This window comes from Chiroxiphia lanceolata, chromosome 3, assembly GCF_009829145.1.
Source record: "Chiroxiphia lanceolata isolate bChiLan1 chromosome 3, bChiLan1.pri, whole genome shotgun sequence".
NCBI classification, from domain to species: domain Eukaryota; kingdom Metazoa; phylum Chordata; class Aves; order Passeriformes; family Pipridae; genus Chiroxiphia; species Chiroxiphia lanceolata.
In genome coordinates this window covers 61,545,265-61,571,434 of record NC_045639.1, presented here as the reverse complement: position 1 = coordinate 61,571,434, position 26,170 = coordinate 61,545,265, and the positions used below count along the sequence as shown (strand labels likewise).

The 26,170-nt window shown below is 37.9% G+C and overlaps 1 protein-coding gene across 2 annotated transcripts in view; it reads left to right on the top strand.

Moving 5' to 3' along the window:
- The first annotated feature begins 7,208 nt into the window (after positions 1-7,208).
- LAMA2 (laminin subunit alpha 2) overlaps positions 7,209-26,170 on the top strand; it is a 359,058-nt gene continuing 340,096 nt past the window's right edge. For both annotated transcript variants that reach the window (XM_032682503.1, XM_032682504.1), the window contains exon 1: positions 7,209-7,334. In XM_032682503.1, coding sequence (XP_032538394.1) covers positions 7,244-7,334 — 91 coding nt within the window. In that variant the 5' untranslated portion in view covers positions 7,209-7,243. The remainder of the gene's footprint in view (positions 7,335-26,170) is intronic.

Below are 26,170 nucleotides of genomic sequence, written 5' to 3'. Positions count from 1 at the left end.
AAAACTCGTAAGTCAAAAAAAATCTACTCTGCAACTGCTTCTAAAATCCCACTTTTAAAGTTGCGGTTGAGATCTAGACGTTTCTTTATGGATTGGAAACTTATGTTACAGCTTAAATGAAGCAGTTGACTTTTGGTCATGCATACAGATATGTAATTTGACAAAAGTGTGATCTTCACCGCTCTTTTACAATATTCTCCAGGTTTTCCTAATGAACAAAGTGTACAAACTGACTTTTCATCAGAATAGGTAAGAATACACTAAGTATCTGTCACTTAGTAGAGCAGCTGAATGGAAGAAGTCTTTAATGAAGATCTCTTGCTTAATCCTTTCTGTTTTGGAGTAAATCATCTGAGAAAAACTCATTAGTAGTTTAAGGATTCAAAAGTGAGTTTCCTTCCTTCCTGCCTTCCTTCTTGCCTTTCTTTTCCTTCCCTTCCTTTCTTACAATTTGCTTTCTAGTGAGTTACAAGCTTCTCTACTCTAAAACAAAATTGTCTTCAGCTTCAACTACACTATGATACCGATTTCTAAAAGCCTTGATCCAGAAATATGCCAAAGATCCTTCCTTAGCATATCAAACCACAATACAGTCAGCTCAGTAAGATGTAATCATGTGTGCAACTATATCCACACAGCTAATTTCATTGATTCTAACACTCCATACTCATTTCAGTAGTCTCCAGGAATACTCAGAGGATGATAGACTTTCCTCCTTTTCTAGACCAACTGCCCTTTTGCATCCTTGAATTCAGTGGGAGGAGGCTGGACTGTGTTGCCTTATAGACCGGTGTGGTTATCCTCCTTAGGGCCATGATACTTCCCGGATAATGAATTCTGCTTTTGTAAAATGCAGTAATATTCATGACAAATTTTTCTTTCCTAAATTAAGGCATGGGGAGTCTCAGAGAGGAAAAATAAACTTTGTTTAGAAATGTATCAGGAAGTGAAGAAAACACAATAAAACTCAAGCAGAGAAGCTAAAAATTTAGATTTTATCAGATAAAGTAATATGGCCTTCAAATCCACAGGACATGAACAGGAATTCTTCACATCTTAACTGACAATGACCTAATGTCTCCAATGTACTTATAAGTTCATCCCTGTTACTATCCTTGTGAAGCAATGTTTCCTGTACATTTTCTTTTTTTTCTCTAATTTTACTCATCTTACTATTTCTAGAAAACAATTTCAAAAACAAGCCAAAGAGTTTATCAAACAATTTCATGAAGATAAAATTTTTCCATTATAAAAGAGAGAAACTTAACACCTTTACATTTGAGAATATAAATTGATAATAATCTAGTGAGCTGATCCTTCCTCTCAGATTACTGTATCAACCTGCTTTTGCTAGCGTCTGAGTGTGACATCATTGCAAAGAGGAATATCACCTAAGCAACCCTATAATGCTAAAAAGCTTATAGCTGAAATGTGTAGAAAGAAACAGATGGGGCAGTATCTGGAAATTTTATTTGTCAGATATCGCCCATCTGTTTCTCTCCCTATCTGCATGTTTTGCAGTAATATCCATTTTTAGGAAGGCAAGTCAATCTAATTCTACAGAATTGGTTCAATATTCTGTTTTATTATTATTATTATTATTATTATTATTATTATTATTTAATTTTTATTTTTTACAATTCATTAATGGCTGGCAGGGAAACATAAAACCCACACTGGTGATTCAGCCAAGCAATCTTCATTTCTATTCCATGAAAGGCAAAGTTATACTTTAGGGCAAAATTAAGAGATGTAACTTTCCTTATTAATCAAATCTAACAATTTTGGCAGTTTCTCACATGCAACAGACCTCCTAAACAAATGAATGATAGTAACTATTTTTAAATGTATTCTAAAACTGAAATGACTGTGTGTCATTTCAGAGTAAGCTCTAGTTTCTTTGTAATGAGTAGCTATTAAAATCAGTCATTTTTGGCAGCTATCTGATTCTCTGAAAACAGAGCCACAAAAGGCTTTGCAACAGGTATATTATTTACGAGTACATAAAGGCCTTGGTTGTAAAAATTAATTATGGGCCAAGAAATTCTATTTGCTTTCTGCTTCATATTCTTAGCTAAACACAAGCCGACATAATGCCACTGCTATTGCGCTCCAAACTGTTTTTTCCTCACAAGATCAAAATTAAAACAAAAGCCACTTCAAATAGCAGCATAGGCAGAAAGGAAGTTATTAGAAGTCAAGACCAGAAATGCGTGGTGCTTACAAATGGCACACAGAATCCAATATTAGTCAAGAACATGACTTCTGTCTGTTCTTTATGCAGAAGTACCAATATCAAGGTACTAATAGATGAGCATTTAGCTCATCTGTAAAAGTCAATGAAAAATAATGACAATAAGTGGTTTGGGTGCACTAATTACTCTAATTACAGGGGTGGTGAGCAAGGTAAAATGGAGGGGTTGAAACAAATGAGCTCTATTCCAAAATGAGCTCCATCCTAATGTCATTTGTAGCTCATCAAACTGTAGCAACTCTGCTCTTGACTCTAGTCTCCTCAGCATGCAGTGACTGCTATTGCTGTCATCCTTCTCTTCACAGCCTTTCCTGCCAAATTATCAGTTACTCTCTCTTTACCACCCTGGCCCAGGTCTACCCTATTCTCCCTGTTCTTTTGATTATTTTTCCTGTCTTTCCCCCCTTAATTTTACAGAATTACTTTCTGACCTGCAGTTATCTGCATCAGCCTTTAAACTGACAGTACTTGGTGACCCTGGCAACAGAGGGTCTCACAAGAATGCTTTTCTATCACTGTTAGATTCATTCTTTTTTTCATGTCTCCTTTGTCTACTTAGATCTTGAATTGTGTTCCCTGCTTTGATATTGATTTCTAGTCACAGATCTCATTTCTTTATCTGTTGTCTGCCTTTATTTTGTCTTTTGCCAGACCCTTCCCTAACATTTTCTTTGGGTGACCACAATCCTGGCATGAGGACATATCTGGTTTCTGACTTGGGTCCAAATCATGTCTCACCTTGACCCTAAAATATGTTAATTCTTTGATTCTTGTGGTTCACACATTTCAACTCATTCTAAGTGTTGTATCTGATTCTTCTCTCTATCCTTTAAACCTCATTTTTCATGTTTATTTTTTTTATCCTTTGATTACAGACCATTTAAGAACATAGGACAGGGTCACACAGGTCATCAAATCCATTCCTCCTGCCTTCTGCAGGCAACTTTGTCATGGAAATACTTTCATAAAACTGCCAAGTTCTACTTTTAAATCAATTATTTTTTCCCCTCTTCTCTCCTAACAGAAGGCTGTTTCAATACCTTATGATCAGAAACCATCTTCCATTTTTCCAGCCTATACTGATCTGCATCTTGCTTATGTTCTTTTCCTTTTGTGACAATTCTATCCATTAATATCCCTGTTACACTTAGAACTGTCTCACATCTTATTCTCCTAGGTTAAACAAATCAAACTGTTCTAATCTATGTGTCTCAGATAAGCTCTCCATTCCCCAGAGGCCTCTGTACTGTTTAAGTCTGAAAAATTCTTCTTGAACAGGCATCATCATAATTCTCTATGATATTCTAGGTGGGATGCAACAGTATTAATTTTCATATCTTCACTGGAAATATTTTCCATGATTCTAGGCTCTATGTATCCTAGGCTCTACTTGCTTATTTCATAGCTTCATCTCTCTGGTGACTCAAAAATGCCTTGTGACTCACTGACTTCCACCCAGGAGTTTGATGTTATATTCTTTATTGTTAATTCTCATAAGAAACTGTTACTGTTAGCCCAAACTGGCATGACCCAAGATCTTGTAGGATTTAGGAACTTCTAATTTGCTATATTTGAGTCATTGAGAATAAAAATTGTATAAATTCACAACGTATACTGCTGTACATAAATGTATAAATTTATAAAATATACATTGGTCCTCCCCAATCTTATTTTATCACCAAAAATAATTTAAAAACACCTCTCTTTTATGCAAAGGTCTTGAAAATATTAAGTCATATTGGTTCCCAGATGAGTCCTTGTCTGATTTTACTTACATTCTCCTTTCAGCCCAGCAGTTCTATCCTCAGTATACACTATCATTATTGCCCCTTTAGCCACTGCTGTAACTGAAAAGCTTTTTATCTAGTTTGCCATGACTCTGAGTGCAGCTACAGGCTCTGCAGCCTAGTATCCTCATCTATGGGTTTGACCGCCTTTGCTCAAGGCCACCTCTGACCTGGTAGGGCCATGTAACCTTGTGTCAGGCAGTGGTTACACATTTGACGTGTGACACAGAGCTTGAAGAAACCTTGTTGGTTTCCCACTGCATTTAAGGAGTAGATGCTGCATTTAAGCTCAAGCCTTTATCCTCAGCCTCAGACTGTTTTACATTGCAGCTACATCTACGCCTTGCTTTGCACCTTACTGATCCTGACCTCGATTTGCAGACTTGACCTCTTGGCTTGACCTCAGATCTGTCTTCTCCCTATGAACCTGTCTGGAGATCTGTAACTTTGTTTGATCCTGGTTATCACCCTCAGATCTGTTTCTCCTGTATTTGTGTACTATGGGATCAAGCCCTGGTGTTAAGGCCACTGCCCTGCCTGTCTCAGTGATGTCACTTCAGCTTCCAACTTGTTTCTCCTTTCGAGGTAGCCCCCTCTTGCTGCTTCTTGACACAGCTTGGCATTTTATAGTAAGAAATTATTTCCTGTGGATCAGAGGTGAAAAATCATTGAATAGGTCAGTAGGTCATCCTGGCATATCTTGCCTCTTGGTGTCCCCAAACTATTAAAGTTTATAGCTCTGGTGCACAGTGAGTTAGTGCACAGTGGTTCTGACGGGTGATGGGGTTACCTGGGTACACCAGCAGTATTGCTGAACTGAAACAAGGCTTTCTCACAACACCTTCTCACAGTTAAAGACTACACAGGCTCAACAGCAGGAAAAGCTGGTTCAAATAAAAGCTCAGGTAAATAATATGTTGAACATATTGTATTTAATATTGGTGTAATACCGGTATTTGGAGAACTAGAGACCCCTACAACCAATCTGCTATTGATCCTAAATTGACGAGTCATGGAGATATTTTGCAGATACCTCAGATCTAATGAGACCTTTACACAAAGCAGCAAAGGTTTCTGCCTTCAGGTCTCTCTTTCAGTTTCTACAATCTGCCTCTGAAGTATTACCTCAAACTCACCGCAGCACTTGCACCTTTTGGAGCCCTGGAAAGAATTTCTTCAGTTGGGGGAGTATGCAACTCATGCTGGTATGGCTTTCATTCAGTGGCTGCCACCATGCTTGACCAAATTCAACCAATAAACGGTTGATCAACCATTTGTAGGATTAACCCAGTGTCAATGTAGTCAGATCCCTACCTATGAAACTGGCATTGAATTCTCCAAGTTACTGCCATATACTTGGGGTGAGGAGTTTTTACCTTATTTGTTGTACTTAACAATTCCCTAGCTTACTCCTCTTGCATATATGCACAATTCCTTGCAGTCAAAATTTTTGCATGAAGGAAATTGCAGAGAGAGAAGCAGTCAGAAAAAAGAAGTGTCTGTTGCTGTTTGTAGGGAAACACTTTAAGGACTAAATAGTGATAGTGATAAAACTGTGGAGAGAGTCATAAACACCATCTCCCTCTTTGTCCCTCCCAGCTCCCTGACTATGTATACTTCCACAACAAAGCAAATAGTTGACAAGATGAAAATCATTGAGACGAACCTTGAACTTGGGTTTTCCAGTAAAAAGTGCAGAAGACCACACACACATCATCTCTTGGCAAGAGGACTGGAGTATTTTCCATCGACTTACGAGTGACAAATGGCAGACTCGTACAAGAGCATTATTGTTGCTGCCCTGTGCTGGGAGAGCAGTTTCCCAAAGGCCGTGGAAGCAATAAGTGTCCAATAACACGACTCCCAGAAGCAGAGCCCAGGCTGTTCGGGGTGAAACCTCAGAAGCGAGCAGTCAGTGTGAAGAGAAAGAACGTCAGTTCGGAGTGGGATGACAGGGACAGAAACAAATAGGTTGCGTGGCTGGATGCAACTGTCTATTATATGCAAAATGCAGCGTTCTTTGAACTTGGGTGTGAAGTGACAGACAAATTTACCAACAGAAAATGCTGTGGTTTGAGAGCTGAAATAGACTGTACCAAACTCAGGCTTGCACACGCTTATCCCCAGCCTCACTCAGTGTTGATTCCAGCAAGTAAAGCTGTGTATGAGTGCATAGATACTGAAGTATTTATGTCAGTAAATAAATATAATTGCTTAACCTCTATGCGAAATACAAGGAATGCTCACTTTCAAGTGCAGTGTTACAAGACTTGTGAAGATGCAGGGTTGACCATGCAAGTCAGAAACAGCCTGCCAGCACAATCCTGGTTTTGTGCCACAGATAACGCTGTGAGTTCAGCCCACCTCATTCGTTCCAACAGCCTATGATGTTCTTTCTCAGTGTGCTCTCACGCAGGTTGGAAACCTCTCTCTTCCATGATGGAACCTGGTTTTTAATAGTTGTTTGTTTGTTGTTGCTGGGGTTTTTTTGTTTGTTTGTTTGTTTTTTTAAGCATTATTTACTTCAGGAAAACTATGCAACAGATTTTAATCAACATTTTATTTTAATGCAAAGCTAATTTTTCCTTTATGCAGTGATACAGTTTTTTTTTCTCGTTAAAGGTGGCTAGCAATGACATATTTCCCCCAGGCACAGCAGGAAAAATATGTTTGACTCGTTTGCAATCCTCATTTCCTGAATGCCTTCCCAGAAAGCTCCTCGCCCCCTCCCCTCCCCCCCATCCCCAGCACAGGTTTTTTTTTTTCCTCTCTCTCAGATAACCTGATAAATACTTGAAATGGCGAGGACACTTCCAGGCGGCAACACTTCCCAACTGGCGGGAGCGGCCGTCGGGCGGGCACGTGCTGCCCTCCTCGCGCGGCGCCTCGTGTCCGCCCGGCGCTCCAGCCACGTGTTCCCCCATCCCGGCGCCTCCACGGCGCTCCCTTGCCGATGCGCGCCCCTTCCGGCGGGGGTTGCTCTCGGCCCTCCGGCCCCTCGGTGCCTACTGGCCCCTCTCGCTCCCCGGCCGCCCTGGGAGCGGCGGTCTGGCGGCGGGGCGGGGTGTGTGTGTGGGGGGGGGACAGGGGTGTGTCCTGCTCCCTGCGCTGGACACCGCGGTGTCCTGACCCGGGCCGCCGCGGCTCACTCGCCTGGCTGTCCCGCGGCGGGACGGGTCGGCAGCTCGGCTGCCCGGGAGCCATGGTACGGGAAAGTTTGCCGCTCCTTCTGCTCCTGGCGGCGCTCGGCAGCCGAGGCCAGTCGCCGTCACCGCCGCCGCCGCTGCAGAGAGGTATAGGGGAGCGGGGAGCCCGTCCGTGCTTCACCCGCCCGGCCGGGGCTGCGGCGGACAAGAGGGGGAGGCGACCTTGCCACCAGCTCGGGAGCCCTTGTGGTGACGGGAGGGCCGAGGGGACGGAGACCGACCGTGAGGAGTAGCCCCCAGCCCGCAGAGGGGACTCGGCACCGCCGCCGGTACCTCGGTGGCCGGGCCGAGGAGGGGCTGTCACGGGCGCTGCTGCCGCGGTCCCGCGGGGCGGCCGCGGGAGCTGCGCTGCAGCCCCGGCACATCCCACATCCCGCATCCCGCTGCCCTTCCCGGTACCGCACACACGCGCTTGATGTCCCCGCTCGGAGCAGCGCAATTGGGCTGCGCTGCGACTGAATGCGGAGGGGGGGCAAATCACTGTCGCTATAGTTGAGGGGAGGCTGGAGGATGTGTCCTTGTTCCCGAAGAGTCGCATAGTCGTTACGGGCTGATCTGCTGGCAGCCCTCCTCCACCCGGGATGTGCCCATCTGTTGACATCTCTGTAGTGGGGGAAGCTTAGCAATGTGTTGAAAGCCCGGGCTGCTTTTACTTCAGGTGACAATTTGATGCTCTTATCCTGGTGTTATAAACTAACCACGACTGGGATGGGGACAGAATCAATTGTATGGGTACCTGCATGGGCAGTCAATGTCTTACATATACCATTATCTTCCATTATACAGCGTTTAGGTGTGTTGACACTACTGGGGTTTTGTTTGTTTTTTAAGTTGGTGTTCTGTGTAAAGATCAAAAAGAGTGTTGTACAGGTATGGGAGAAATAATCTTTATTCAATTTTTCAGGTCTCATAGGAAATCCTTAAAACCATTGTTCAGCTCACGGTATTCCTTCTGGTGCTTGCATTTGCTGCTCTTTACGTTTTTAGCCTCGATGAAATGAATTCAGTGAGGAGATATTGTGGGTGTGTCAAAATAAAACTAATTAAAGCCACTGGGTTAACAACTAGCTTCCCTTTGACCCTGATGTCACACTGTAGGCTGAACACTATGGATTAGGAATTTTTACAATTTCGGGTTTACTTTGGAAAACGTGGTGCACTGACGTTTCATGAGAAAACATATCTCAAACAGCTGACTCCTTAATATGAATTTTACCGTGTGAGGATAAACGACAGTTGATCAAGTATCTGTGCAGATAAAAACTCATCCAGAATTAGACTGTGTTTAGATGATGACTTATTGGGAAACATTGAAGACTGAGATTTTAAAAGTAGAGAATTTAAAATATAGTAAATTTCCTCTTGCTGTTTCTTTTTTTCTTTTTTCTTTTTTTTTTTTTTTTTACCTGCCAGCTAATTCATTTTTCAGCTAGAAAGACAGTGATTTGACATTTCTTTTAGTATTCTCTCACTCACATACATGAAGATACTTTTGGAGAATATCCTTTTTATGCAGTACCTTTTTTTTTAACCTCTGCAGTGAAGGAATATGTTCATTATTTTCCTTTTAAATTAGAAGTGGGTGTCTTTGGCGTTCATCTGCTGCATTGCTGATATTATGTTATAACTAAATTCTGGTAATCCAGTGGGGAACACTACAGCTTTTAATTAAATGTTAATGTGCTGATGAGACCTTCTAAACTTCGCAGTTGAATTCAAGTGCTGGCCTGTCAAATTTTTATGCCATTTACTGTCTTCAAAATTTCTAAGATCTTTTACAGCTGCTAGGAGGTGCTAGCACTATGTAGCTGTCACTGTGTTGCTCAGGCAAAGAGGTAATGAACTCCTCTCTAATGCGAAAAGTTTGAAAAGTCTGACTTCACTGGAGTCTCGAGGGATTTTTAGCAAGTACAAGAATGTTACTGGACCCATGGTTTATATATTTAGACTTACAACTTTTGTTTTTCCACTTAATAGTTATTTGGTAATAACCATAACATTGGATGGTAAGTATTGCTCACTAATTGTTAGCATCAGTTGGATGTCTGCGGAGAAAATTATGTAACAGAGCTGCAATGCTTTGAAAAACAGTATTTGAGACATGACAATGAATTCCCATGTTGTTTTTTAGAACAGAACAGTTCAAGAACATTTTGCACCTCAAAAATGAGAACAGTCTGTATTGCTTTTCTTGTTGCTGTTCTTGTTGTTACAGTTTTTTTCCCCATTTTTAAATTGTTAAAAGATTTACTGTGGTCAGAAACCTGGAGTTAATTTTAAATTTTTTGGTTTGGTTTATTTTTTCAGCTACACGTTATTAGTTCTTTTGTTGTTTGAACACTAAATAGTCATGTAGAATTTCTGTCATGGTTGAACCCCAGCCATTGACCAAGCACCATGCAGCCCCTTACTCACTCCCACCGCAGTGAGATCAGGGAGAAAATCAGAAAGGTTAAAGCTATAAAACTTGTGGGTTGAGATAAAGACAGGAAATACAAAAGCCATGCACGCGAACAAAGCAAAACAAGGAATTAATTCACTGCTTCCCATGGGCAGGCAGGTGTTCAACCATCTCCAGGAGAGCAGGGCCTCATCATGCATAACTATTACTTGGGAAGACAAATGCCATCACTCCAAAAGTCCTGCCCTTCCTCCTTCTTCCTCCCACTTTATATACTGAGCATGATGTCATATGGTATGGAATATCCCTTTGGTCAGTTTGAGTCACCTGTCCTGGCTGTGTCTTCTCCCAACCTCCCATGCACCCCGGTCTCCTCACCAGCGTGGCAGTATGAAAAGCAGAAACGGCATTGTCTCTGTCTAAGCACTGCTCATCAATAACAAAAACATCTCTATATGATCATTGCTGTGTTCAGCACAAATCCAAAACACAGTCCTATACCAACCACTGTGAAGAAAATTAACTCTACCCTAGCCGAAACAAGCACAATTTCTCAGAAAATAGAAGAATCAGAACCAGAAAGGCACGTGCATTCTGTAACGGTGTTTCTTAATGGTATGCATAACTTGAAGTCTTACTGAAGTGCTATGTAATGTTCCTTTGAATCTTGAACCTTAGTTCATCCTCTTCCCTGTGGAATATGAGAAAATCAGAAGAGTAGTTTAGAAAGTAATGAACGATTTGCTTTTGGTCTTGAACTCACAGTTTTATTAAAAGGTCTAAGTGTCTGCCATGAGACAGAATGGAAACTATTTGTCTGTGAAAGGTGTGAATAGTAGGGACAGGGCTAAGGAACATACACTGCACAGTAACTTGATCTGTGATGCCAGCTGCTGACTTCAGCGGAGATAATTCATGAAGTACGGGTGCTTTTAGCATGCGTGGAAGGAAGTGTAAGTTGACTCCAAGAGGTGGTGCGTATAGGACGCTTATTATGTCAAAGTGAAATTTCTCACTCAGAAATGAGGAGTGAAATCAGCCTGGTGTTAACAGAGTATGACTAGTGTCAGTCTGTTAGGGAGTGGATGGCGGCAGGTTGGTCAATATTTTTATGTCTGTCTGTAGGTGTGGGTTTTTTAAGCAGGTTTCCAGGGAGTTTAGTTCAAAACTGTATTCTCCCTGTTATCTCATGGAAGTGAGGAGTTACAAGATTCCTTCCCACACACAAGCATGTGTGCGTATTGTATCCTGTATTCTGAAAAGTCAAGAGAGAAGGCTAATGGGACATAATTTTAATATTTCAAATACTAAGAATAAAGAATGTTGTGTAGACTTGGATTCTGTTTCTCGAGATAAAAAATGTCCAGATGCTTTGTTAATGAAATCTTGTAAAGCAAAACTCAAGTTTCCTATTTCTTCATAGGGACCTCTTTGAAGTAAGGTCAATTTCAAAAATTACCAAGACTACTCAGCTGTAATCTTGAAATGGAGAGCATTTCTATAATGGATAATGGCATTTAAACATTCAAAACATTCTGCTGACTTTATTTGGAGAACAGAGCTTGTTAAAGATTTAGTTGGTAAATTTGCATTCTGCTTTCCTGAGAAAACAGGGCTTAGGTGATTGTTTATTTGCTCGTTCTCAACCTAAATAAATTTTGAATCTGTTGTCCAATATCAACAAATATGAAAACAATGTTAAAGTCTTTAAGATGCAATAAAACAGTGTAAAAATCTTTAAGATACAATTACTGAAAATCCATGGCTCTTTGAGAGAAAGAGTCCCAAAGTACTTTATCTTCTGCTAGAAGAAAGGTAGAATTTAGCCATTATCTAATCCATTCAGTCTGTGTAAGTCAACATGTGTAGGACTCTGGATTCAAGAATATAAAGGAGAATACATCCATTGTGGAGGATAGGCATCTTACAATGTGTAAAATTATGTGTATTTTTTTTTTATTTTTAAAAAGGAGTTCTTTAATCAAGTTTCAGGATTTTATGACAGGTAACAAGCCTTGGTCACTGAAGGCATATCGGAATATAGTACATTCAGTGTGTCCCCTTTTTACAGTCGTTCTATATGCTACTAAATGTTTTGGGATATAAATTTTTGGTGATCTGGAAATCATGATTTATGTTGGTTTTTTTTTTATTATTATTTATTTAAATGTACGTGTTCAAGACCATGATTGGTTCTAGCAGTATTTAGTGCTGCCTGATTAATAGGGATTAATCAGCCCCAAAATTTTGGGAGATGCTTCTCTCAAATATACATTGTGATTACATGTAATTTTTTACTTCAAAGCTGTTGTCCATATGACTTTCTGATAGTTTAATAACTGACTGAGGAAATGAAAGAAGAGGGAATTAATATATGTTTCAGGTTTAGAATGTGAGAAAGGAAAACATAGTAATTAGGGGCCAGCCTAAGGTATTAGAAATAGGTAGAATTGCCCAGACTGAGTGGAGACATGAATATGTGAATTTTTTGTGTACACGCTTTAACTAGAAATAACCACAGCCAAACTGAATGAGGCAGGCCTTGTACAAGAATGTGTGAATTTTTCCAAGCAACAATTAAGAACATAAGATGATAAGATGCACTTTATGTTTAACACCGTTATTATTAATTTTTCCTCCAAGTTTTTTATATGAGTCATTCTTATTAGTCTTGAAATACTAAAGTCAGAACAGGGGTTCTTTAACCTGTTCCAGAAATCCGCTTTAAAATAATACAGCAAACAATCACTTTTAATTAATTCAGGCTGGAGGAAGGAATCCACCCACACATGTTCTAATTTCTTATCCAGCTACTTGGACTGACAGTTTTTTGAGATTATAGTATTTTGGAATAAGAGGCAGCATGAGCTCCTGGTTCAGGGTTGTTTTTTCTTTTCTTCTCTTTTTTTTTTGTTTTCCTTTTTTTTCCCCCTAGAAGTCCAGACTCCTTATATTTATAGGTCAGAAATGGTGATAGGACACAAATACATGCAAATGTGAACTGGCGTGCCTGATTATCTCCTTTCCTTTCCCAACTTTTTTCATAACTCCTTAATTACTGGATATTTTTCTCCTGAATAAGAGTTTTGTCTAGAGTATGAGAGGTCATTATGTCACACGCTTAGGCTACAGTAGCAATAATACAGACCAAATCTTCCTTACATATGTAAAATGCAGACCAATACGTTATGTTTGTTAAACTTTATATTTATTCCATGCATGTGTTTGAAATGGGAAAGGGAATTCTTTATGTTTGCTATTTCATGAGCTGGCTCCTGCTGGTGTTATTTATTCTCTTTTATCAACCGCTGTTGATAGCCAATTCCTAGTTCCTGATTTTCTGCAGTTTCTATGTTTTCTTCAATCTAAAAATGTAGATAAAAGAGCTACTGAAGTAAATTACAATGATTTTGGACCACTTCTGTACCATAGATAAGGTTGAGATTAGACTTTTTGTTTTTACGATTTATTTTTATTAGAAAAATTATAAGATTTCCCGGAAAAATAACTTGGATTTGAGTGTTTTTTGTACTGACAAATAACAAAGATCCCTCAGGAGTCTTGCAACGCTCAAAACAAATAGCTGTTACTACCCACAGTTTTTGCAGCAGTTCAGTGTCCATTAGTTACACCTTAGCGTCACAAGGATTTTCATAGGACTCTTGCTCCCTGCCAGATTCCTCTAGCAGACATTATCGTTGAATCAGACCTTGTAATAACATTAGACTGTAAAGCAGCTGTAGCAGTATTATGCCAGGGAACTCTTGTGAAACCTCAGGAAGAATAATGAACATTCCTGCAGAGTGGATTATCCAAATACCATTACAATGCCTTGTTCCGTCCCAACTGACATGTGTATCTACTACTTTCATAATTCATGGATTTAAGATGTAATAAAAAAGAAAATTACCCAGAAGTGAAGGGAATAGTATTAAAAATTATTTTTATAACTATATAAAAACGATTTTTTTTTTTAATGGCAAATGACTATCTCGTCATTCTTCACCTACCCCAATGAGTGGGGGTGGTGTTTGAGGGCAATTAGAAAGAATCAGAATGATGAATGCCTCTAAATATATTGTAGTGTATTTCCCACTGCTACAGGAAAATGGAGCAAAGCTGGGGACTGGCAATCGGGAGCTTAGGGGTGCAAGAAAAAGAAATCAAAAGCACTGTTTTTCTGCACATTTCCAGTGGTAGTAATAGTTTACTTAGGATTCAGTTTTGTTTTCTGCGTAAATCCCAACTCCTCAGATGAACCCGGAGAGTTTTTGGTGCCACTTTCACTCAAGCTACCTTTAGGTTTTGATGGGAGATGCTGAACATGGCAATTTGTTACTCTCTGTATGCTAGATGCTCAACAGCCTGTAATCCCATTCCACAGAAATGTCTGGGCAATCTCTATTACAAAGAAATACATTATATATTAACTTTCCTGGAGTATGTCCTGCACTGGGAATGCAGAACTATTGCCATACATTTGTTGCTGAATAACTTTTAGACGGGGATAAGGAATAAATAGATAGCATTATTTTTACATATTGCTATGTTTCTGAATATGTATGATAAGATACTATGCTGCAGTGATAACTATTTTGTGATTAGTGATATTTGTGAATAGTGATAGCTATTTTGTGTGTTTTCGAAACCTATCTGTAATGGTGGGAACATGAATAGTCTGGATTCCTCTGAAAGCTACAGAGTTCTACCTAACAAGAAAAAGTTTACACAGTACAAAGTTAGATAATAAAATATACAGGGGTTTTGTATTTGATACATGAAACCACCAGGAACAGAACATGTATGTTTGTACAAATCCCAGAGCTGGTGATTTGAATGTGGTGAAGTTGCACATCTAATTTAGCTGTGTGAATTAAATTACACATGCATTTTTTGTAGTGTCAACAAAAGGATGATTGCAGACCATCACATTTTGTTTGTTAAACCTTGAGCCATCATTGACAATACTGAATTCATTAATGTTACCTGAAAAAACAATTCTCGATACCATTTCATCCCTGTGGATAATTTTTAGTTCACCTTTTATGACAATTGTGGAAAAATCCCAATTGTGAATATAAGAATTCCCATATATAGTGCATGGCATAAAACAGAGTGTGCTACTCATTGACTTGATTTTGGTACAACTGGAGAATATCTTCTATTAATCATTCCTTTTTAAAGATGATTGAGCCCTCACACAAAAAGGCCTTTTTTACCTTTGGACACCTCCCTCCCCTTAATTGAATAATATATTTGTAATATGCACACTGAATTATTCACTTAAGCACAGTGTCTTTCTACAGCTGGGCACAACCTCCTAAATTAGTTCCATTATATTAAGGTTGTATGTTGTGTGGGTTTAGGGTTAATGCAAGTGTCACTTTTGGTATGCTTATGTAGTAAATATGGCAAATATTTTCTAAATTCAGAGTAGGTGGGAAACTTTTACATGCATACCCTATAATCACTGATTATGTGTGCAGCTTCATCTTCTTCCCCCTGCTGCAGCTTTGACATAGAGAACATGGCAGTCATTTGCCAGAAAAATTAATAGTTAAATGCTTGTATCAACTTCATAACTTGTTAACTAGAGGGTAAAATGCAATGAACCTGTTTGCCATATTAGTAGGAGTTATTTAAAACTGACTTTGAAGCTCTAGTTTAATTGGTGAAAGAACTTTTGTGGCATATAAAAGTGATGGGGAATGCAACAATAAGAAATCAGCATCATCTTCGTCGGGAGCTTGAGTCAGTTCTTGGGGAAATGAGACACTGTCCCAGAAGAATAAAGTGGAACTCAAGTTGTTAGAATAGATCATTTGTATATTCATTAAAGATAGACCTTATCTTTGGTCAGGGTTGTTAGTCTCATGATTTCACTCTGGGCTGTCGTTCTTAGATGATAATATCTAAAGGAATCAATGGATACAGCTGTGCTCTAATGTATTGGTTCTTCATGATGCTAAACATCTGTGGTTGTTTGTGCAGTACTTTACTTCCACCTACAATATCTATTTGTTCAAAAATATCTATTTAAAATGTTCTATGATTCAGAGGTTCTTATGTATCTACTTGTTCTGCTGGTCTGCTTTTTGCCTTCACCTTGATGAAGTCCCATAATATCATTCAAAGTAGTAAAATTGTATGTGAACCAGTAGTAAGAGAGAGATCAATGCTTGGTTTAGTACATTATTTTGGACAGAGTGTAAAACTGCATGTATAGTTTTTGTATACTGTTTCTATGTTTTCTATTACTCATAAAATTTTTTTTTTTATTTTAGTAATTCGTGACTTTTGAGCACATAGCTTGCAGATACACAAGTTTGCACAGATTGTCAGGGGTTATCTTAAAAAAACATTGCTTGAGGAACATAAGGTACTTTTTGAGGGGAAAGTTTGGGAGAGAAGGACTGTTTATGCCTATCTGTAAGAATGAAATAAAAATAGTTTGAAATTCTGTGAGATGACTGCTAAGAAATGAAGCTTTTTGCTTCAAGAATTACCTTTACTGATATGAAACCTTGTCTTTATATTCCAGGCTCTTTAGGACTAAAATAGAAGTGCCATATAGGCAGAAATAAAGTAGTTGAAGAGAAGAACTGTAGTGATGAGCAAACCAATGAAACGTACACAGTAATTTCTGATTGTGTTTAGCACTATAGATGTCACAGACAGCTAATGTGCTCGGATTTTGATCTAAACAGCAGATGAAGGAGGAAAGAAATGCTGATTTATCAAGTTATCAACTCTGGATCTAGGATTTGTTGTTAGCATGAAAATGTTTGAGGAACCAGCTTTGATATAGATTATTTAAGGCTAATGAATGGTACCGGCTCAGTAACTCTAGGAGAAATAGGTATTTGAATCTGAGACTTATGGAAGGTTGTAAAGAACTTGATGTAAAAGTACTGATGAAGTAATATCAGTATATAACTGATTACTGAACAGGTTATATGAACAGCCTCATTAGAGGGGAAATGGAAGCCTGCAGATATGATGTTAATATTTAAAAATGCCTCACACAGTAAACTTGTCACTACAGTCTTAGAAATGAATATAGTTGTAGGCATAGTAAAGCATAGATTTAGTAAATACATGGATAAATATGTTGTATTGGCAAGACCCAGAGCAAGGTTTTTTTATTGTATGGGCAAACTGTCAAAGCATTTGTACTAGTCATATTAATAAGGGCTATTGTAGTAGACCTCGGTTTTCAGAAGAGCATTTCAGAATATGCCTGAATATCTTAAACTACGATATCACAGAAAAAGAGGAGAGAACTAATTTATGGAAAAATTCATAAAGGCTTTGGCCTGTCTGGGATGGAATTAGTCTTAAATTGAATTGGTAGATATGAACATTAGTTATATTGGAAGCTATTCAGTAATTTGTTGCAATCCTAGTAGTGATCTGCAGAACTGCTCTTTGTCACTTAACATGAGAAAATGCAACATTCTGTTAAACAGTCAGTTTTTTACGACTTGGTTATTAAAGATCCAGTAACTAGTAAGTGTTCTGCTATATCTAATTGTAAGGTGCTGTGAGTCATCAGGAATTCCAGGAATTCCATCAGGAATTCCAGACAATCATTTATAGACCATCACTTTTCATGTGAATCTCACCATCTCTGTGAAATATGGGACAATTGTAGACAGTCTGCTTCAAAAATGGTGAAATCTGTTGTAGCTTGAATGTAGACTGAGGTTTTAATCGTTCACCTCGGTTCTGTGCATTTGTGAAACAAACCGCTTGCAGATTTCTCATGCAAGAAATTCTCAGTCTCACTTTTCCTTAGTTTTATTTGCAAAAATTTTCATGGAAAGACTTATGCCTGGAAATATGAAGAAGCACAGCACAGAAAATGTCGCTGAACAGGCAGTTTGAACAAGTTAGGAAAAGTAAGGCTTTGATATAAGTTGTTGCAAAGTGAAAACAACTCCTATTTTAACATGGTCTTTACTACCTCTCTTCCTCTGCTATTATGAGTCTTTATTGCATAGAATCACAGAAGGATTGGAAGGGACCTTAGAGATCATCTAGTTTCAATGTCTTTGCCATGGTCAGGGACATCTCCCAGAGGACCATGTTCTTGATGCTCTGTCCAAACTGACCTTGAACACTGGTGGCGTTCACCACTTCTCTGGGCAAGCTGTTCCAGTGCCTTACCGCCTTCACAGTAAAGAATTTCTTCTGTATATTTAACCTAAATTTCCCCTCTTTCAGTTTGAACCCATTAATCCTTGTCCTATCAATACAGTTCCAGGCAGTTACAGTTCCAGCCAGTTCCAGGCCTGGCTTCCATGTAGGCCTTCTTCATTCACTGTAAGGCTGATGTGGGGTCTCCACACAACCTTCTGTTTCCAGGCTGATCAGACCTGATGTTGCTGTTATGACAATACAGAGTTTTCTTCCCAGTAACTATTGCATGGGCTATCAGTTTTGTGCTAGAGAAGCTGACTGGGTGAGCAGTGTTTGCCTAAAATTACTTGACATACCCCTAGGGTCAAATGTGACTCGGAGTCTTTATAGTGCTCAGGTGTGTCACTTTGAACATGGTTCATGAAGGGCACTCTTATACTCTCCTTAGAGTCCCATAGAATAGAGTTGTTTCCAGAAATTAGAAGGAATTTTGGCTGAAAGGTATGAAAATAAATACTTCCAATTAACTGAAAATCCGTTGATAAATTAATCCATTAATTGATCTAAGTATTTTTGTAATATAACATTTGGTTTCAAAGTGAGTCAACATTATTAGGACAATCTAGAATGAGATGAAATTAGTCTCCTCGGTCTGTTTCATAAACCCAAGTAATTATTAAATTTTGTGTTAAAAAGCCATTCTATTCTACACAGCAGACCTTTAAATCACTTCTGGAATTAGTTTAAAAATGTAGCGTCTGTCTACAGTATGACAGTTCCTGTACAATTATTTTCTAGAAGTGAAACTGAATTTATGTATTCCCTGTTAAACCAAATCCACAGAGAGTCCAACAAAATAGTTTTCTTCCATTCACTACCTGATTTTTCTTTATCCGATAAAAATTGTGTGATACGTACTCATTTTAGAGTGAAAGTTAGGTTTGTTCGAAGTTACAGTGAAATTCTTACTGGCTTCCTCGTGGCAAGACTTGAATTCCAAGTCATTATAGAGGGAGCATGCAATGCAGAACATAACATTTTGTTCTGTCTTAATGTTCTGCTTAACATATTTGTGTGTAAGCTGTTTATTTCTACAATGTCTGGAAGAACATGAGGGGCCAGAGAGTCCCAGGGGTGTCAGAATGAATTGTTAAACTGAAGTATTAACTATAGTTGAAAACTAAGGAGTGAGTGGCTACAGAGAGCTGTTAAGAAGCATTTAGTGTTGTTTCTTGTTTAAATGAGGCTTTGTTTCTATATTTGTATCAGCTCCCTCGACTCTATAAAGATACCTTAGCAGTAAACAAAACCAACTAGCTTTTAAAATAAACTAATTGTAGAAATAGTATGCAAGGGGAAGCTCTTTAAAATTACATATACAGATCCATCCATAGTAGACTTTTGTTAGGAATTAAACTTTCCTGTGTTGAAGTTAAGATGTTTTCACTGTATCAGCTGGGATGAAGAAACAGCTGTTCTAAGTCTATGAGGATCAAAATATTGACATGTCATCAGATGGTACTTCTGGAATCCCACTGTTCTGTTTCATAAACATTAATCACTCCTACATATGCAGTTGGAGTGTATCTATGTTTTTTGAAAAACCTGATGAGGGGTAATTCCAGATAGGTATATAATTCTCTATGTACAAATAATTCTTGTAATTTTTACCAGTGCAAAGAAACTTCAGCAAAGGATTCAGCATTTCTTGGATAAAGTATCTTAAGAAGTAAGTCTGAGGTTTTAGAGGCTTATTCTGAAAGAACTTAGATTAATTTTTATTAGCAAAGCTAATTGTATCTGACATTTTATTTTAGATTTCAAGGTGAATTTAATGTGTAAGAGTGTATTCAGTGTTATTGTACCTAAAGAGATTTTAAGATGTGATACTTGTCAGCCTTAGTTTCCCCTAAGAAATATAATTAGCCTGAAAGTGAGTGTGTTTGCTTTAATTTTTTTTTAAATTGGCAAGCACAGACAAGCTGTTTCCTCCTGAATATCTTTTTAGCTTTGTTTTAAAACAAACCTTGAAATTTTAACCTATTTTAACTCTAGTTATTATTGTTAGTGAATATTTTCTTACTAAAATCTTAAATCAGTTTTTGTCCCCAGTGTGCTGTACTATACATTGGAGGACTTTGGTTTCATCACAATATATATTGCTCTACTTAAGATGCAACATATATAATGTTTAGAATTACTGCATGTTACTGAGCTGCATTAAAATTCCAACTAAATTAATTATCTAGGACTTTCAGAATTTGGGAACAATGTTGAGTGAATCTGTGTTTTTGATACTAGACTATGGGTATAGGACTGAGATAAAGACCATGTAGTTTAAAGCAGACAGATGGCCCTTAGACATGACCTAACTGTGTCAATATAGACTGTAAGGAGAAACAATGAGATTGTAGCTATTCTGAGGTACTTTGCTTTTTTAAATAGTATTCTTAAGAACATTCTTGAATAGAGACAGATCATATTTCCCACCCTTGTAAGAAGTCTTTTTGTGTTCGTTCTCTATGGAATGTTTCTGCATAACTTCCATTAAATTGAAATTACTTATGTCTGTCTAAAATAGATGTGTACATGGAAGGTGAGCTAAGCTGTTCTTTCCACATTCATAAATGAGGCTTGTACAATGCTATTTAGATAAGTGCATTGTGCTTTTGATATAGTGGATGGATAATGGAATACTGAATTAATTTTATTATTCTATTAATATTATTCAGTCTAGTAGGTTCATGTCTTCTGCCTACAGGTGAACTTACCCTTGGATCTGACAGTTTACTTGATACAAGACTTGAAAGGGAAAGATGAGGTGCACTCAGCCCGATAAAAAAGGCTCAGCAGTATTATTTTAATAGACCTGTAAACAGAAGTAGTACTTCTCGTGAAAATATGTTGTTGTCTGAGAAACTCATTAATTTGTGCACCAACCTGTATCTTTGTCGGAAGTGATAGTTTTTATGGGGTTTTTTTACAAAGGAAGAAGCTCTCTTGTCAGAATGTACTTTTGAAAAATAGCAACATTTCTGAAGTCAGGTGCTCTGTGGTCTATTATTGCATTCAATAAATTGAAATGTGTGATGCGGGATTATTTGTTTTCCTTAAAATTTGTAATTGATCTGCTTGAATCATCTGACCCAAACAGAGAGAGTCTGTAGTCAAGTTTCCTTCCCAGATATGAGTATTCCGGCACAATATTCCAGAAAACTCTTCTGGCTGATGTTTTTTAAGCAATACCTGCCATCATGCACAGATATGTATACTTCACATGTATTTTGTTATTGCAGTCTTTGTGAATATGGATTATTAGCTCCACGTGTATCAGTTGACTAGAAAAATAACAATGTGGCAAGTATGTGGTTTTAAAATATTTGTATTAAGGCAATCCTTGGTGGTGTGGAGAGAGTGGTGAAACTGGCCACAGAAAGAAGTGTGTAAATAGTTAGAGATACTGTTCTTTGTTTAAGACTACTACACTTCTGGTGTTCTTGTTCTACAAATGCTTGTGTGCTAAGTATGGGATTTTTAATAAGTACCCAGTTATTGTTAGAGGAATGCTTGGTGTTTGCAGAGTCAGACCCTAGAAGGACAAGTAATACATGAAGGATGTAGAAGTTTAGTGGCCTTCTGAATCTGATCACAGCCTACTTTTTTGTCTTTGATAACAAACTCTTGCGAACTTGATATTTGAACAACATAAAGAGGAAGTTATAAATTGAAATAAAGGTTAAAAAATAATGCCCTACATTTGCATCTGGATTTTGTTACCCATCTTAAAATGCAGCCCAGTGCAACAGCATGCTGCATGGGAAATCTGATAACACTGTGAATCTTTCAACTTTATGCATTCTAATCTGAGTATGGTTTCCTGTAGTATTGCTGATATGCCAGATAAAACAAGCTTGGATCCAAAATCAACCTCTGTTATAAATGGATGCTCTCTGTTATCCCTGTTTGTCCTGTAATCTGTGATTAACTGTTCCCTATCAAAAAGGGAAAAACATTATTGTGTTCCATTTTGTGTGTAGACTCGTTTCCAAATGGGAAGCAATTGCTGTTTACATGACTGTTTAGGTCAAGTTCAATTATGTATTATTTTATGATAATTTAAGTGTAGAAATACTTTTATTCAAAGCAACATCTTCTGGGTTACTAACTGCTTTCATTTTTCTTCAACGGCCATAAAACTTCACTGTGGTGATGAAAATACTGTAATTTGGCTTCCTCTGATTTTTTTTTTTATTTACTTGAAATGATATGCAATAGATTACATATGAAGAATCAACGTATAGCAGCAAAATTTAGTATGAGCAAATGAAATTAATAATTCTGTTGTCTCTCAATGCTAAATAGGATTTGTGAAAAAAATACCAAGATCTGGTCTTTTCTGTTCCTTTTTTTTTCTGTCTGAGCAGACTTCCATCAGACGTTTAGATATTGACTCCAAAATCCACATTTCTTTTTTACTTTGGTGTTTTTCTGCTTTAAAATATGTAGAGTTACACAGTAGTCCTCCCATCTCACTTAAGGATTTTCATATTTGTGAAGAAACAGGAAAGTTTGAGAGGAATACTGCTCTCTTATGCTATAAATTTCTTAATGTTATATTTCTCTAACAAATCAATAGAGCATTTCAAAAGCATAGTCAAAAAAAAAAAGAAACCTACTGCGGAAACCCAAGCTACTGAGACCTGAAGTGCTGGGGCAAGTATCTATACTAGTTAGTATCAGGCACTTAGCTTGATTAGGGAGGTGTTCTATTGATCATAAACATAGTTATTTTGTTTCACATGGAACTTCAGAGTACCAGTTTGAGACACTCTGATTTGTCTTCTGAAGGAGACTTGCTCTTATCTAAACAGAGAGATTAACTGCCCCCAATTTAGATGCTTTACTTTCTTGCCTGATACCCTGATTCTGTTAATAAAAAGGCAGGTCATGAGGAAAGATCTAATACAATTGAATAGTGGATTATATAATTAGTCATTGAGACAAATACTGTTTAGATAGAAGGTCAAAGTAAGAATAGCAATGAGAAAAAGTATTGGTGAAGTTACAATATACTTCTCATGTTGAAAGACTAGACTAGACTAGTCTCCGTGGCTGAAAAATCATGCTTCCTTTTGTTCTCTGGACCAAATTAGTATTCAAAAATTCACAGGAGAACAGATTGAGTAAGAAATGTAAAAATGCCTACTCCCTCCCTCTCGTCAAGTCATGTGGAATTTGAACCAGTTCCTAAGAGATGAAAAGCATGTATTTAAATCCTTTTGGGCAAATATGGATCGATACTCTGTACTGAAGCTATTCGGTTTGTTTCAGCAATGTATTTCTGAAGCCTTATTAGATGTGGAAGAGTGACAAAATTCACAATTCACGTACCACTTGGTGGAGCTGACTAACTGAAATCTTAGAAAGTAATTTTTGAATACTACAGGTTGGGCATATTTTGTCTCTAACTTGCTACAAATACTGCAGGCATGCAAAGTTTATATGACATACAGAGACATAGAACTTAAGTTTTCAGTGGCAGAACTGGTAATAGAAACCAACTCCCAATATCTTCTGTAGCCACTTTATTACACAGCTATATTCACTGAGAGTTAGAGAGACATGGTTTTAATTTGCTTTATAGCACAGCTTTTCTCTGAAGAAATTGCATCAGCAAAATATTACTTGCAGCTGTAGTTACGGTTTAGGGCCATTAGTTAACGGTTGCTATTATGAAAGGACAAGGAAGCATATTTCTAGTTCTCATTTTGAAATACATTCAAGAAGTAAGTATGATTGTGACTTTTGTAAACCCAAGGGGAGATAAGAGCAGGAAACACTTGTTCTTACAGTGGAACAGTGTCAAAACGATAGTCTTCATCCTATAATAATTTAATTTCATCTGTCTAGACAGTGCAGAAAATTCTGCATGCATGTCAGGAAATTGAGGTCTGTAAAATATACTACACATTGTAGAGTTAAAGTGTCAGGGAAGAGAGGAGGAGAACATGGCAGCTTTGATGTAGTGAGAACAACATGCTTAGGAACTCACAGTGGCAGAAAGAGAAGATTTTCCAATGTTGCTGTGTGAAGTTTACTGATTAGTTTTTTTCCAACTAATTTAATTTCTATCTTTCTGAAAAATAAATTAGCCCAAGAAATCAGAATCATATCTGGAACTTGGCTTCTGTATTTATAGGGCAAAGATAGTACTTAATGTCAAGCAATGATGTCTTAAAATTGAAATTTTCTGTATTATAAATACAAGACCAGCCATAAGGCATCCAAGTTTACAAGAACTGGAATATAAGCCAAATATACTAGAATACACATCACCAGTAGATAACTTTTCATGGCTATTTTCATATTTTTCTTTTTCCCTCCTTTCCCACTAGAATCTTTCTTCATATTTTTTTTAGAGTAGGGAGGGTATTTAAAATTTGATAGGTCCTTTGTAAACACTCTGATTTTTAACAAGGGATAGGTTACCACACATCATGAAGCTTTCTGAGGAAAAATGGGAAAGTTTCTTCAGTTCTTTTCTCTAATCTCCAAGGGCACAGGATATGATCAGAATTTTTCGAAACCTGATTTTATGTTGTGTTGCATTTGTGTAGCATGACAAAAACCAAATCTTGTTGTGGAGCAGCTGTGTATGATCTCCATTACCTTCAGAGAATAGGTGTGGTTCGTGCTTACTACCTCACTAGATTTGTGTAGTTTTGTTTGAAAGGAACTTGGCAATCTTGTTACTGAACTTCAATGAACAAAGTATAATGTAGCTGTTTTCCTTTGAGATTTTCTTGTACATTGTGATCTAAAACTGAGCCAACAGAAGATTCTTGGCCTCAATAGCATCAGACATGACAAACAACTGTTGTTGGGAAGTCCTCTTACCCTTTGGAGTATATGAATTGCTGTTATGCTTGACCTGGAGGTCTATGTTGAGGTTATGTGTACTGTGGAGGGTTCTTTTGGTACATGTGGCAAGTGGACTAGCACAATTCAAATGACTTTTCAGCATGTTTAAATTTTTGGCTTGTAAAGGTTTGATAAGAGGGTTGAAAATTGGGAGAGGCAGTGTTTGTGGAGCCTTTTCCTAAACTCTCTGTGGCATATGGAACATATATAAAGATACTTGATGAGCAGAACACTCTGTGGACATTTTTAAGGAATGTCATTAAGGTCAAATGAACTCCAGATACTTGCTTTTTTAAAGCCTTTTATTAGAATTTAATCCTTTTTAATTAGGTGAAAGAGCCACAGCTCTATTTTAAAAAAAGATTTAAGTTCTAATGGGCATAGTGAGGAGTTGTGGACACTTGATTTACTATTTGCACTCCTGAAAACTTGGATGCTGTTTCAAGATTTTGGAAGCCTGTTGAGTTTCTGGATCTGACCACCTGATGTGGTCTTTTTTCACGAATGGGGGAAACCTTAGCTTACAGACAAATTTAGTTAGGCTTAGAATTTTGAAAAAGGTATAATTTTCTTTTGCAGAGAAGAAAGATTCGGGCTTAAATGCAACAGTAGTTCCCAAATCTTTGTTTGTGAAGCCTAGCCATGATGAGTGGTCTTGGAGTTCTCCAGGCACTGCTCCACTATGGTGTTTTGGTGTTCGGCATGGAGGTAACAGATGAAGACAGTCTGTGTGTCTGTTATGCTCGCACTGGAAGTCACACTCAGAAGGATGTTACCCTTCATGCTTTGACTTCTATTTCTAAGAAGCTATTAGATTTTGGCCTTGCAACTTATTTTCTTATACTAATACCGCTTACATCTTTTTTATGTTGCTGTTATTTTCTCTCTCTTTTTTTTTCCCCCCCATGGCACTCTTTTCCTCTCTTCTCCTATCTGAAATTTACTTGAAAATTATTTGGTATATAAATCCTACATTATATTTTCAAAGATGAGGTATGGGAAACTAAATCTTAGTTTTTGAGGCCCAGAATGTTCACTAGGCTAGATATTTCATTCCTTGAAAACCAGACACAGTGAAACACGGAGACAGCAGAAGGAACTAGGATGTTACACTGACTTCCCTGCAGATTAGATAGTGGATTAGAGAAGACTTGTCAACTTGATGTTGTAAGGCAAATCCCTGTAACTATGGACCTAGTTTCAAGCTTTCTATTCTGCTGGACTCTGTCAGATACAGGGCACTTTTGTCAGGGTTTTGTCAAGGTACTGTTATGCAAGTTTAAGAGCTTCTTTAAATGTTGATTTCAACAGGGAATGAGGAGGAAAAAGTAAGTTACACAACTCTGAATTCAATTTTCTCATGAAGCTTCCACTTTGGAACATCTGTTGTTCTCCTGGATGAGACAATTTTGGTCATCTGTGTTACTAAGCCCCTCAAAAGTAAAAGTTGACCATATAC